The sequence below is a fragment of the Pelophylax lessonae genome (genome assembly GCF_965119305.1).
Source record: "Pelophylax lessonae genome assembly, chromosome: 2".
Taxonomy (NCBI): Eukaryota; Metazoa; Chordata; class Amphibia; order Anura; family Ranidae; genus Pelophylax; species Pelophylax lessonae.
Window position 1 is genome coordinate 701,990,957 of NC_138769.1, and position 15,159 is coordinate 702,006,115.

General features: G+C 47.5%; 1 protein-coding gene across 2 annotated transcripts in view; it reads left to right on the forward strand.

Moving 5' to 3' along the window:
- The first annotated feature begins 6,255 nt into the window (after positions 1-6,255).
- UVRAG (UV radiation resistance associated) overlaps positions 6,256-15,159 on the forward strand; it is a 205,103-nt gene continuing 196,199 nt past the window's right edge. For both annotated transcript variants that reach the window (XM_082245635.1, XM_082245634.1), the window contains exon 1: positions 6,256-6,401. In XM_082245635.1, the coding sequence (XP_082101761.1) occupies positions 6,258-6,401 (144 nt within the window). In that variant the 5' untranslated portion in view covers positions 6,256-6,257. The remainder of the gene's footprint in view (positions 6,402-15,159) is intronic.

Consider the following 15,159-nt stretch of genomic DNA (forward strand, 5'->3'; position numbering starts at 1 on the left):
GGGAGGGGACGAGCGAGCGGCCCCACCCCCCCTGGACCACACCAGGCCACATGCCCTCAACATGGGGGGGTGTTGGTGCTTTGGGGCAGGGGGGGCTCTGCACCCCAACCACCCCAAAGCACCTTGCCCCCATGTTGATGAGGACAAGAGCCTCATCCCCACAACCCTGGCCGGTGGTTGTGGGGGTCTGCGGGCAGGGGGCTCATCGGAATCTGGAAGCCCCCTTTAACAAGGGGGGCCTCCCAGATCCCGGACCCCCCTCCCTATGTGAATGGGTATGGGGTACATTGTATCCCTACCCATTCACCCCATAAAAGGCAGTGTATGTGAATAACGACAGGAGACGTTTTTCAAATTTTATTAAAAATCTTCATTCGGTCTTCTCCACTCTGCTCTTCGGATCTTCTCCTCTCCGCTCTTCTGCTGTCCAATCTTCTGCTATTTTGTTGTCCGCTCTTCTTCTCTTTTGCCCTTGGCTCTTCTTCTTCCTCCTGTCCTCCTCCGATGCTGTCCCCGATGACTCTGCAGCTTAATATATATCCATTAGGGGCGTGACCTCTCGATGACGTCATCGGGAGGCACCGCCCCCTTATGTCACAGACGACGTCATCTGTGACATAAGGGGGCGGGGCCTCCCGATGATGTCATCGGGCGGTCTCGCCCCTAATGGATATATAATAAGCTGCAGAGACCGGCATAATCATCAGGGACAGTATCGGAGGAAGACAGGAGGAAGAAGAAGAGCCAAGGGCAAAAGAGCGGACAACAAAATAGCAGAAGATTGGACAGCAGAAGAGCGGAGAGGAGAAGATCCGAAGAGCAGGGTAGGTATTAACTCTTCATTAGTTTAAGATGAACTTGACCCCAAATGTTTAGATATTACGACCTCATCTAGTTGCTTGGCATGTACTTAATATATGATTTTTTATTAACAGGTCATGTTATTCCTAGTTGCACTATAGCCAGGATGACAGTTGAGGCTCTACAATGCTGCTCTGAGCTTGAGAAAATGAAGGAGGCTGCTACAGCCTTACAAAAAAAAATGCGTGACTTTGTTGACATGCTTGCCAAATTTTAAGCTTCTTTTTTTATATATTTTATTGGTTTTTATTGGGATATTTTTGTTTTTCCCGATGTTCATTTAAAATTTTATGGCCTATTTTTTGGCCAATACATGCATCATCATCTGTAAAAGGTGTCCCCAAGTTTGTTACAGTTTTAGACAGGGCTCCTATGCATATGAAGCACCCTACAACACCCTAACCCTGTGAATGTGTTTTAATAAAAACTTTTTACACTCAACAATGTGTGTTCGATTCTTTGACTTTTGGTGGGGGGGCAGGTCTAAAGCTGGATAAAGTAGCCCAAAATGTATGATGACTGTCCTGTTCACATATTTGCATGTTAATTAAAGCAGTTTTGATTGTGTGTATAATTATCAGCCGGCCAAAATGTTTGTGCCTTCAGGACCAGTGGACATCTAACAAGTGATATTCACTAGTACACTGAATGCACAATGATATCTGTGAACTGAGTGGCAATCAGTCTACAAAAATACAGGTTCTATTTAAAGTACTAGCACTCCTAGGATTCTATATGGCATTGAGATGGGCAGTAGCAATCAGTGTAGGGAGATCAGTGTAATATATAGTGTATTGCTGGTTCGTTTGTCTATTTCACTTTACATTACCTATATATAACACTTCGATCTCAACACTGAGCAAGTTTCACATAACACTGACATCTCCTTACATTGGTGGGCAGTGAGAAGGATGTCATAAATGAACACAACATAACAGGTGGAGGTACATTGTTAGTACACTAATGTATTACAATAAATATATAGTATGGGCACCTTCTGGCCAATGACCACCAATGTAAGGTGACATTGGATGAACCTTGGGTGTGACCTACTTCTCAATGTGAGAGGGTTTGTAGAAATTAAAAGGGGTGCAGAAGGCCCTTGTATTTAGACCACTGGCAACCAAAAAACACATGGCCATAATCGCATTTGAACAGCTGGGGAGAGACAACAGTAGATTAACCCACTGATGAATGTATTAACCCTTCTAAAGTCACACATATATAACACATGATGAACACAAAAAATGTTGTTTTTGATATGTGCCCAAATTATTAGAATACACAATACAGAATCATTGCAATTTTTTTTTATTGCAGAAATATTATTAGATATCTCAAATTTATAATGTGTCTGGCAGTAATTCCTGCCACGAAACAGCCCCTCTCCCCACAAAATATTCCATATATTTTTGACGGATATCAAAGGCACTTTGGGATGCCAATCCAGAACAGCCTACTTCCATTGAGGTCATGGACTCCACTTGCTCACGTGGTTGTGCCTCTCCACTTGGCCCTGGCATGGCAGGGTCAGTATCCAGTTGCTGCAAAGTTAGATAGTTCTCAGCATTCCTGCATAAAAAGTTGTGTAAAATGCAGCAACACAGGACCACGTGATCTATTTTGTAGAGTGCCAGATGAATGGATGTCAGGAATATACGGAAACGGTTTGACATGATCCCGAAGGCATTCTCCACCACTCTGCGAGCTCTGGACAACCGGTAATTGAAGATCCTTTGCCCGGGGGTGAGGTTCCTTTGAGGAAAGGGCTTCAGAAGATGCTCCCCAAGTGCAAAAGCATCATCTGCCACAAAGACAAAGCTCAGCCCCTCAATGGTTTGCTCCCTGGATGGCAAGTTCAGAGTGCCGTTATGAAGGCGACGAGCGAACTCTGTTTGCTCAATAACTCCCCCATCCGAATTGCAGCCATTTTTGCCAATATCCAAAAACAGGAACTCATAGTTAGCATTAACTATGGCTAGCATTACTATACTAAAAAAACCTTTATAATTATAAAAATATGAGCCAGAATTCGGAGGGGGGACAATGCGGACGTGCTTCCCATCTATAGCACCCCCACAATTGGGAAAATTCCACTGTTCGTGGAATTGAGCAGCAATCTCCAGCCATTGCTCTGCGTTTGAAGGAAACTGTGGGGAAAAAAAAAAAAAACAATTAGTGCTTGAGCACATCACATTATCACACACACATTTGTCTGTTAAATGCTTATGCAACTTTAAGATAAAAACAACATGAAGGAAATCTTTAGCATTTTGGGGTATGACATCTACATACATTTATTTTGCACCTCCTAATGGGATTATATTGTAATTCACCAGCTAGAGCTTTGGTATATGCTGACTTTTACATTTAGCATGGGTGGGTGGGTAAGTAAAACTATGCCTTTATACATCAATAAGGGCTTGTGGCCACTGAACGATTTAACAGCATTACATAAACATACACAATCATAGGTTGGAATGGATGGACTGATGTCTTTAACCACTTTACCACCGGAGGATTTTGCTGTCTTACGTCCAGGCCACTTTTTGCGATTTGGCGCTGTGCGACTTTAACTGAAAATTGCGCGGTCGTGCGACGCCATACCCTAACGAAATTTATGTCCTTTTTTTCACACAAACAGAGCTTTCTTTTAGCGGTATTTGATCACCTGTCTGATTTTTACTTTTTTTGCGCTATAAACAAAAAAGAGCGTAAATTTTGAAAAAACAACAATATTTTTCACATTTTTTTATATGAAATTCCCCCCAAGAAAATGTAAAAATCAAATTTTTTTTAAATTTTTGGCCAATTTGTTTTCTGCTACCTAGGTTTGGTAAAAAAAATCACAATAAGCATTTTTTGATTGGTTTGCGCAAAAGTTATTGCGTTTACTAACAAAGGGAAAGATTTCTGTCATTTTTGGTGTTTTTTTTTAAACGCGTAATGGCGGCGATCTGCGATTTTTTTTGCGGGACTGCGACATTGCGGCGGACAGATCGGACCCTTGACTGACATTTTTGACACTTTTGGGGGTACCAGTGACATTACTGCAGTAATCAGTGCTATAAATATGCACTGTTACTGTAAAAATGACACTGGCAGGGAAGGGGTTAATTTTATTGGAGAGGGAGGGGTTAATGTATGCCTGGTGCTTACTGACGTGTGGGGGGGGAGGTGACTGAGTGACACAAGGACAGATCCAGGGTTCAGCTATGCTGAACCCTGCAATCTGACCCTGCCTGTCACTTAGGAGATCCGCCCGCTTGTGTTTACACAAGCAGGCGGACCTCCACACTAGATCCCCGACGATCGGGGAAGAGCGGCGGCGATCGCCGCTGCTCCTCCCCTGGCCCGACTCCCGCTGTGACTGAAAACAGCGGGAGCGAGCCTCCGGCGGCGCGCGCGCGCCGCTGAGAGAGGGGAGTGTCTGATGACGTAGTATTACGTCTTCAGACGATAACGAGCCACTCTGCCGCAGTAATATTACTGCAGGCAGACGGCAAGTGGTTAAGATAAATCATAAACTAGGTACTAAAACATTTGCAAAGGAATAATTGGTTCAGGGAAAGTCAGAAAATGACACAGATTCAATATACTGTTAACAGGCAATGCGTTTAGGGACACATAGGAGAGAATGCTGGGGTGGTTACTGGGTCATTTTACAAATAGTTATGAAAATATAAAGCTTTACTACTATGTGCATGCGGACAGAGGGTAGTTACAAAATAATGACCTCTGTAATTTGATGTACATCCAAAATAAGCAAAATTCGGATGAGATGACAAATACATGTAATGTAATCTAAAAAAATAAAACATACCTTGATATAGTCCTTCTGCAAGACTTTGATGATAGCAGAGCAGGTCTCAGGGATGATGATACCAAGAGCTTGGGGGGAGATGCCTGTGGTGAACTTGAGATCCTGCAGGCTTCTCCCTGTTCCAAGATATCTCAAAGTTGCAATTAACCTTTGTTCAGGAGTAATTGCAACCCGCATACATGTATCCTGCTTCAGAATATAGGGGGACACCAGGGCAAGAAGATGGTAAAAGATGGGATCCGTCATCCTCAAATAATTCCTGAAGTCATCAGGATTATTTTCCTGGAGCTCCCTCAGCAAGGACATGTGGGAAAATTGATCACGGTTAAGCAACCAATTTTTGGTCTTCTTCTTCCTCTTGCTCATAACTCGCCTCAGAGCCAGAACTCCAAGCCCAACTACAGCAAGAGTCGAATCCTCCGTCTCCATAATAAATTCTCAAACGATGTCTCGGAAAATAGCGAAATGTCGTCAACCAAACAAATGCTACCGAAATCAGCGTGAGATGCCTAGAAGGGTCACAGCCAAACACTCACTTCCTCTTTTGTAGCGGCGGACGTGCGTCGAATGTAGTGACGTCATTTTTCTGTCGGCCAACAAAAGTCCAGTGCAAATCTAGAGCACATTCCAACCAACACAACAACATTGTACAAAAGAAAGCCGATCGGTCGGCTGATAATCGTTGCATGTGTACGAGGCATAAGGGTCCTTTCACACGATGCGCTGTCCGTTCTCTGCTCAGCGGGGGTGGATCCACTGATCCCCGCTGAGCAGGTGAATGACAGCTCCTCCCCTGATCTGTGCGCAGAGAAAGAGCTGTCAGATTCCTGCTGTCCTCTCTATGGGGAGATCAAATGAGAACGGACCGCCTGTCAGTGAATGCCCCGCCCCTCATTACCTAAACCTTTTGCACAGAATATTATATATTCTGTTTGTGACACAGGAAGGGGAGGAGGAAACAAGCCAATAAGACGAATGCTAGGCAGCAGTAGGCGGCGCTCAGTGTCTGTCAACTGTGAACCCTCCCTTAGTGAGAACTATGAGCCAATCACAAGGTAGTAGGCGGGCCTATGTGTCGCGTTTGTATACTAGGCTAGGAGGTAAATAGAAATGATTCAAGCCACGCCCATTGCCGTAATTTTGAGCTCTAAAACCAATACAATTTCGGCATTAGGCTCCCAAAGAAAGAGTGACAACAACGCTAGCCAATCATAGCTCCTTGGAACACGCCAGTGGGCGGTGGCGAGGCTCAGTCATTTGCCTGGGTTAGGTAAATAGAAAAAGTTGTGGACACGCCTCTCCGATGAATGTAGGCCAGGCTGAGCCGTAAGATTCCAGTATTGAGTTTCTCTGGAGGCGGAGTGACGGGCCAGGACCAGCCTAAGATGGGGCGGGGCTCTCTGGGCTCCTGTGAGCGGGGGCGCGCGCGCCGAAGGTGCTGAGGAGTCCGGGGTGCGCGCGCCTGGTCTGAGCCCCGCGTCACGTGCGCGGGAGCGGCGCGCGCTGCGGACCCGGAAGGAAGCGGCGTCCAGTAGTCAGTGAGAGGCGGAGGAACAGCGCTCTGTCCGCCGCTATGAGTGTACCGGGCTCCGTGAGGGGGAGCGGCAGGGATGCTATGCCGGTGCTGGCTCCGGTGTCAATGTCCCCCGGGGTCGGGATGGTGGCCGGGCCTGCAGCTGTATCCCGATCTCTGCATGTAGAGCTCCACACACAGCAGGTGAGCCCCCCCTCCCCCACTGTGTACTGACTGCATAGGGCATTGTGGGTAATGTGTCTCCAGGTAATGTGCCCCCTATCACTGAGCACTGTGGGTAATGTGTCTCCAGGTAATGTGCCCCCTATCACTGAGCATTGTGGGTAATGTGTCTCCAGGTTATGTCTGAGCATCTCATTACTATGTCTGAGCATTGTGGGTAATGTGTCTCTGGGCATTGTGGGTAACGGGTCCCCCGTCTCTGGGCATTGTGGGTAACGGGCCCCCCATCTCTGGGCATTGTGGGTAACGGGCCCCCCGTCTCTGGGCATTGTGGGTAATGGGTCCCCCGTCTCTGGGCATTGTGGGTAACGGGCCCCCCATCTCTGGGCATTGTGGGTAACGGGCCCCCCATCTCTGGGCATTGTGGGTAACGGGCCCCCCATCTCTGGGCATTGTGGGTAACGGGCCCCCCCGTCTCTGGGCATTGTGGGTAACGGGTCCCCCGTCTCTGGGCATTGTGGGTAATGTGTTCCTGGGCATTGTGGGTAACGGACACCCCCCCCCCCCGTTGTGGGTAATGGGCCCCCCCTTCTTTGGGTGTTGTGGGTAACGGAAATCCCCCCGTCTGGTCTCTGTGCGTTGTGGGTAACGGCCCCCTCACCTGTGGGCATTGTGGGTATGATGTGGTGATGTCACTGATGTCCCTATTTCCAGTCTTGCGGTTTCCTCCTCTATCACAGTCCTCCTATGACAGTCATGTTAGATTTGCAGACTCAGTAATTCTTCCTCTATAGAGTTCTGTATTGTTGATTCCTCTTCCTATCCTGATGACATAATAACCCCTTCCTGACCATTTCCTTCTCATACTACATGTGTCTTATAGATGATCTCCTCTCCTTCCTCTCAGCTCTGTATATCTCTGTGTGTTGTGTAGGGGATCCTCCTATATATCCACACAGTGCTCTGCTACCACCTCCGAACAATGCTGTGACTACTCTGCCATCAATAGGTGAGTGGGTGGTCACCATGAGCGATCCACAAAGTGCCAAGTTTCTGTACCCATAGGGAGTGTCCTGTGATTGGTCCACATCTGGATACTTTTCTCTCTCAAGAATGGATGAAAAATTACATTGTAGCAGAATCCTTCTATGTGGGTCTACTATGGAGGATTCTCCTTGTATTACTGAGGTCATGTGACTGAAGGGAAATTATCATTGGAGGTGTGTGCAGGGAATGTATAGACCTTTACTAATATATATTTTATTGTATACTTGTTTAGGTGTATGTAAGGCAAAACATTTTTTTTTTTTTTTACTTCTGTTCTCTTGTTTATCTGTGATATCTCTTTGGATGCGGCTCCCCTAGTGGCTCGGCTCTCTGTTTCGGCAGTGGTCCTTCGCTGTGTCTTTTGGCTCAAATGCTGGTCTAAGGACCAGACTTCTAAAAAGGCCTTGACTGATCTTCCCTTTCAAGGAGATCGCCTGTTTGGTGCTACCCTGGATGACATCATTAACCACTTTACCACCGGAGGATTTTGCTGTCTTACGTCCAGGCCACTTTTTGCGATTCGGCACTGTGCGACTTTAACTGACAATTGCGCAGTCGTGCGACGCTGTACCCAAACAAAATTTACGTCCCTTTTTTTCCCACAAACAGAGCTTTCTTTTGGTGGTATTTGATCACCTGTGCGATTTTTACTTTTTGCGCTATAAACAAAAAAAGAGCGAAAATTTTGAAAAAATAATATTTTTCACATTTTTTTTTTATATGAAATCCCCCCCCCCCCCCCCCCAAAAAAATGTAAAAATCAAAATTTTTTATCATTTTTGTCCAATTTGTTTTCTGCTACATATTTTTGGTAAAAAATCGCAATAAGCGTATTTTGATTGGTTTGCGCAAAAGTTATTGCGTTTACTAACTAAGGGAAAGATTTCTGTCTTTTTTTTTTTTTTTTTTTAAACGCGTAATGGCGGCGATCTGCTTTTTTTTTTTTTTTTTTTTTTTTTTTTTTTTGCGGGACTGCGACATTGCGGTGGACAGATCGGACCCTTGACTGACATTTTTGACACTTTTGGGGGTACCAGTGACATTACTACAGTAATCAGTGCTATAAATATGCACTGTTACTGTAAAAATGACACTTGCAGGGAAGGGGTTAATTTTATTGGAGAGGGAGGGGTTAATGTATGCCTGGTGCTTACTGACGTGTGTGGGGGGAGGTGACTGAGTGACACAGGGACAGATCGCATGGTCAGCTATGCTGAACCCTGCAATCTGACCCTGCCTGTCACTTAGGAGATCCGCCCGCTCTGTTTACACAAGCAGGCGGATCTCCACACTCGATTCCCCAGCGATCGGGGAAGAGCAGCGGTGATCACCGCTGCTCCTCCCCTGGCCCGACTCCCGCTGTGACTGAATACAGCGGGAGCGAGCCTCCGGTGCCGTGCGCGCGCCGCCCACAAGGAGAGGAGTCCAGCGACATAGGTCTACGTCGCTGGACGATAACGAGCCACATTGCCGCAGTAGCAGCAATGTGAGCGGGGCTAAAGTGGTTAAAGCTCTCATGGGGGGGAAGAGTTACCTTCTGCAGGCTACTAAGGGCAAGGACCTTTGGCGTAGACATGGAGCCCCCCTACTCTGCTCATATGAAGTTTTTTCGTCCCTCAGGGTCGACTGACCAAGGGATCGGAGCACTTTGGGGCCTCCTCTGGAGAATCCAAGCAAACTTGGTCTGGCAAGTCAAGAGCGGGCTTCTCCAAATCCGCGGACAAGAAGGTGCGCTCTCACCCTTCTCTGGGGTGGGGGAACATCTTTTCTGGTTCCCGGACCCGTGGACTCCCCTGTCAGGTGGGTCCACGAGGTCATTCGGTCCGGGTACAAGATCCAAGTTTCGCTCTTACTCTCCGATAAAGTTCTTCCTTCCAATGTGCGACTTTCCCTGACCCGCTTACAGGCTCTTTTTGGGGCGGTGCAAGAAGATTTACTTTAAAGGGTCCCGGTTCTGACTTCAGAACGTTTTCAGGGGTTTTTACTCAAACCTGTTTACAGTCCTGAGGAAGGAAGGCAAGGTGCGTCCAATTCTGCCTAAGATGCAAGTCAGATTTCTGGCATCCCCTGCAACAAAAATGTCATTTTTCATGAAATAATCCCAATAGGAACACGTCTAAAGGGATGCAGGCCCAGCAGATTTCCTCATTAGAGCCCTGCAGCTGCCACAGCTGATAGATAATAATGAAACCACTCCCATTAGACCCACTCAGTACAGGGGAACAAACAATGATTTCTTCAGAATAACCTAAGGTAGGAATCTGCAATAAAGGTTTGGTATAACCCTTGTAATGTACAGAGATCACCCAGAGGGGGATGTTTTTTATTTTCTCAACAAAAGTAGAGTTACGCTTTAAAAAAATCATGGTCTCGAATCAGCCCTTCTCACAATCTTAATTTGGCATTTCCACAATTCAGTGCAGAGCCTTTTCCGTAAGTAGAACCGCCTCCTTTTTTTTTTAACAAAAAAAGGAGGAGGTTCTACTTACCTGCTTTGTGCAATGATATAGCACAGAAAGGTTGCGTCTCTTTTGACGGTCCCTGTCAGCTCCTACCTCCTACGGGTGGCTCCTGTAGCAAGCCGGATGGCTAAGGAGACACCCATGTGCATGCTCCCGTTGGTCCCTTGCCAGGCTGTGTGTCTCTATAGATGCACGCAGCACTGTGAGCCATGCCCCGCTCTCTCCTCACAGGAGTTTGACTGACAGCAGCAGAAGCCTATGGTTCCACTGCCCTCAGTTTCTCCTGTGAAAGCAGGAAGTAAGGGGATTGGTGCTGGAGCCAGTTCTAGAGCAGTGTTTTTTTTTTTTAAGGGACAGAGAGTGGGGTAGGGCAGGTAACGGTGTTTTTTCCCTTTGTGCATAGAATGCAAAAGGGTAAAAAAAAAAAAACCTTTATCACTTTATACCCTTTATTCATATCCACCATGTAAATCTGCATATTATTTTTATTTTTTTTAGTAACAAAATGCTTCTATTTCTCCCAAAAGCCTCTTGCTCCCTCTTACTCAATGCTGCTTCTCTGGAATTCTGGTCAGGGAGCGCACACAGAAAGGTCACATAACTCATCCACTTGCATATTCCACCGTATATAATACATGTGATTTCTATTACAGACAGTAATACAGACAGTAATTTCTATTACGCACAGTGCTGTCCCGGAAGTTGCTTACAATCACTTTTGTAGAACTAGAAGGCACAGAGTGGCTTGCACCTCCTGGACTTCTGAGCTGCCTGTGCCTATAGGTGCATGGAGTGTAGGCATGCATTACAATTTCAGGTTAGAGTGTAATTATTGAAATATACCTGTAAGTCCCGGTTCACACTTCTGCGATATGGGAACGCTGCGAATATGCAGCGTGTTCCTGCATCGCATCCGCACCCCTGGCAGTTCACACTGCCATAAGCGATATGCAGGGGGTGTCAATTAAAAATTAACGACGCCCCCAGTTGCGATCGCATATCGCAGTGTGATCTGCAAGTTCGCACAGAATCGGATCGCACTGGTGTGAACCAACATGCGATCCGATTCTGCTGCGGATAAAAAAAGGGTCCTGTGCGAGTTGGGTGCGATTGCGGTGCGAATTCAGCCATACAAACTGTATCGCTGAAATTTGCACCGCACAGAGATTGCATGTAATTTTAGGAGCAGTGCGCTCCGAATTACATGCAATCTCAGTGATCGCACTAATGTGAACTGGCACTTAAAATTGATGTTAATAGGCCCCCTGCAGATTCATGCAATAATGTGCTAGTATTAACCACAAGGTAGCACTTCATGACAGACACCTGTCAAATGATACCTTCAAGTGCTGCGCTGACGGTGCTTGGGTGCTTCCATCTTCACCCTATGTTCCTTCCAGGTTTGCGCTCTTTGGCCCCTCGAATGGCCAGGCCGCGATGACATCACTCCCTCAACATGCTCACAGGAGTCGCATCACCTGAGCACTGCAAATGGACTCTGAGCTGCGCATTCATGGCTCAGTGTACATTACAACTGACAGGAAGGGGCTTATAAAGGAGTTGCCGATGACTGGTACCGGGGCCTAAGCAGATAGCTGGGAGTTACAGGTTTGAATGTGCGGAGTTCTTTTAGTAAGAGGACATTCCTTTTCAAGTGTATCTATGGTCAAAATGTAAAACCATTATATTATTTCCACATTTGTATGTCAATTATTTCTAGCCTAGTCCTATTAATCTGAACAATCTCTTAAGAATTTCAGGTGTAGATATTTTATACATATTTGCATTGTTCCAGCTTAACTAATGTAGTGATGTACCTTCGCTGATTCCCCTGGGAGTTTGAAATCACAGAAGTAGAGATCACTATGCTGGCTTCTGGGTCCCGTGCCGAGCGGCGCCCCGCTGCATTCTGAACTCAGGAGGTTTGTCCTCTCAGCGCCGATTTAACTGTATAAAATCTCTATACCTGGAGTTCATCTTCAAAGTTTGTAAACCTAATTTGTGAAGATCCTCCCATTTTTTTTTTTTTTTTAGTCCTTTTAATTCTGTGACCCGTAGTCACTATGCCCTGTGAGTAGGCACTGCTGTCACACATTTCAGAGCCTGCCTTTTTAACTACAGAGGAGCTAAGAGGGGGAGTTTCAGGAGGTGGAGTCAGCACAGGAATCACTGCTTACAGACGGCAAGGTACCATTGGGTTATATAGTCCTTAGAAAACTGGGGATGGGGCCGAGCCTCACTGTCTGTGTCTATAGACACAGTTAGCATGGCTCATAATTGAGCTGTAGCGGGAGGGGCCGAGAACTCCTACTGACATCAGCTGGGGAGGAGAAGGGAGAGAGAGCCGAGCGGTCACGTGAGCGTCGGGAGACGCTCTGATATAAGGTAGAAATCAACATCTTTTTTTTTTTTTTTTTTTATATAAAACAGACACTGGGACACATAATGTTATTTTACAGAGGCGACTGTATGGTTATACTGTAGTTATGATAGCAGCAGGAGGGGAGGGCTGGGGAGAGGATGGAGCTTACAGGCAGGGAGAGGACTGGGAGAGGATGGAGCTTACAGGCAGGGAGAGGACTGGGGAGAGGATGGAGCTTACAGGCAGGGAGAGGACTGGGAGAGGATGGAGCTGACGGGCAGGGAGAGGACTGGGGAGAGGATGGAGCTTACGGGCAGGGAGAGGACTGGGGAGAGGATGGAGCTGACGGGCAGGGAGAGGACTGGGGAGAGGATGGAGCTGACGGGCAGGGAGAGGACTGGGGAGAGGATGGAGCTGACAGGCAGGGAGAGGACTGGGAGAGGATGGAGCTTACAGGCAGGGAGAGGACTGGGGAGAGGATGGAGCTTACAGGCAGGGAGAGGACTGGGGAGAGGATGGAGCTGACAGGCAGGGAGAGGACTGGGAGAGGATGGAGCTTACAGGCAGGGAGAGGACTGGGGAGAGGATGGAGCTTACAGGCAGGGAGAGGACTGGGGAGAGGATGGAGCTGACGGGCAGGGAGAGGACTGGGGAGAGGATGGAGCTTACAGGCAGGGAGAGGACTGGGGAGAGGATGGAGCTTACAGGCAGGGAAAGGATGGAGCTTACAGGGGGAGAGGACTGGGAGAGGATGGAGCTTACAGGCAGGGAGAGGACTGGGAGAGGATGGAGCTGACGGGCAGGGAGAGGACTGGGGAGAGGATGGAGCTTACGGGCAGGGAGAGGACTGGGGAGAGGATGGAGCTGACGGGCAGGGAGAGGACTGGGGAGAGGATGGAGCTGACGGGCAGGGAGAGGACTGGGGAGAGGATGGAGCTGACAGGCAGGGAGAGGACTGGGAGAGGATGGAGCTTACAGGCAGGGAGAGGACTGGGGAGAGGATGGAGCTTACAGGCAGGGAGAGGACTGGGGAGAGGATGGAGCTTACAGGCAGGGAGAGGACTGGGGAGAGGATGGAGCTGACGGGCAGGAAGAGGACTGGGGAGAGCTGCGGATGATGGAGGCATGTAATCTGACCACAGTGTCAGGGCTCAGCAGCCATGATAAACGTGGTCAGTTTACAATCACTGCTGCAGGCGGCAAGGTACCATTGGGTTATATAGTCCTTGGAGAACTGGAGATGGGGGCCGAGCCTCGCTGTCTGTGTCTATAGACACAGGTAGCACGGCTCGTGATTGAACCCGCAGGTGTGCCACCATAGGAAGCACACTGAGAATAGGAGGAGCCAGGAGTGCCAGAGGATTGCATGGAGCAGGTAAGTATAAACTTTTTTTTTTTTTTGCAGTTACAATCCCTTTTAACTTACCACTACTACCATTACCCATTACTGAGTTTTTATTTTAGATTTGCAGTAACCATTGAGAGCTCTGCTGGCTGCTTCAGACTGGAGTAGTTGTTGCAGGCCTCTTATCCAAATCTGTCTCTGAGATAACAATCGCTGTGCTTTGTGTTGGGTATCACAGCTGTGTGGTGATGTGATGCTGCAGATGGGTTCATCTGGTGGCACTGGCTGATGGCATTATTCAGGCAATGACTGGTACTGTTTGTATGGTCGGTGTTTACTACACGTAGTTCTGCTGCCTCATTCCATGGCAGCGTGGGTGAAAGCTTTGGTGTACGATGTTCTTCTGTTGTTGCTGTTACTAGATCTATCTGGGGCACCATGCTGCTGACTGTACATCTCCTTCTTGTACCTATTGCCAGCGATGCTAGCATTACAAGCTACACAATGAATAATGTATAACTTCTCCCAGCTGCCTGTGCTCTGCTCTGCCAGCGCTCCGGCGTTTTAATGTTTTTAAAGGAAAATGATGTAATATTGGCCTCTTGCGTAAAGAGACATAAAAAGTGCCGTTTGAACTTTGCAATTTTACATCCCCTTTCATCCTGATACTTACTGGTCACTTCTGTGGCTTGTGATTATGGCCATTGCTTTCAGATGCTGGCTTGTACTTTCAGCATTATACAAACACATGCATTTAAAAGCAAAAGGCTGTATTAGACCTGCTTTGCATGCAGTGCAGGCGCATCTCCAATAGGACATATTGTATTCCATGAAATGCAACACCATGCAAAGAGGGTCAAGCGCAGCCCTTAGGCCTTGTTTAGATTAACGAGGGGGTTAAAATCATGTGGTTGAGCTGTGTTTTTAGCCCCTTTCCCACTACAGGGATCCTCAAACTATGGCCCTCCAGCTGTTGCAGAACTACACATCCCATGAGGCATTGTAAAACTCTGACATTCACAGATATGACTAGGCATGATGGGAATTGTAGTTCCTGAACAAACTGGAGGGCCATAGTTTGAAGATCCCTGCACTACAGTATAACCATACAATCCTCCAAAAAGATGCAGATTTCTACCTTGTACCAGAGCGTCTCCTGGTGCTCAAGTGACTCCTCGGCTCTCCTCTCCCCGGGTGTCAGCTATAGCGGGAGGGGCCGAGAAATCCCACTGACGTCAGCTGTGGACTCGGAGAAGGGAGAGAGAGCCGAGCAGTCACATGAGCGTCAGGAGACGTTCTAAGGTAGAAATCATCTGCATCTTTTTTTATAGAACGCAGACACTGGGACACATAATGTTATTTTGCAGAGGGGATTGTATGGTTATACAGTAGTTATGATAGCAGCAGGAGGGGAGGGCTGGGGAGTGGACGGAGCTGACAGGCAGGGAGAGGATGGGGGAAAGCTGCGGATAAAGGCACGTAATCTGACCGCAGTCTCAGCAGCCATGATAAACGTGGTCAGTTTACAGGGGGGGAGGGCATAGCCAGTTAGGATCAGCCAGG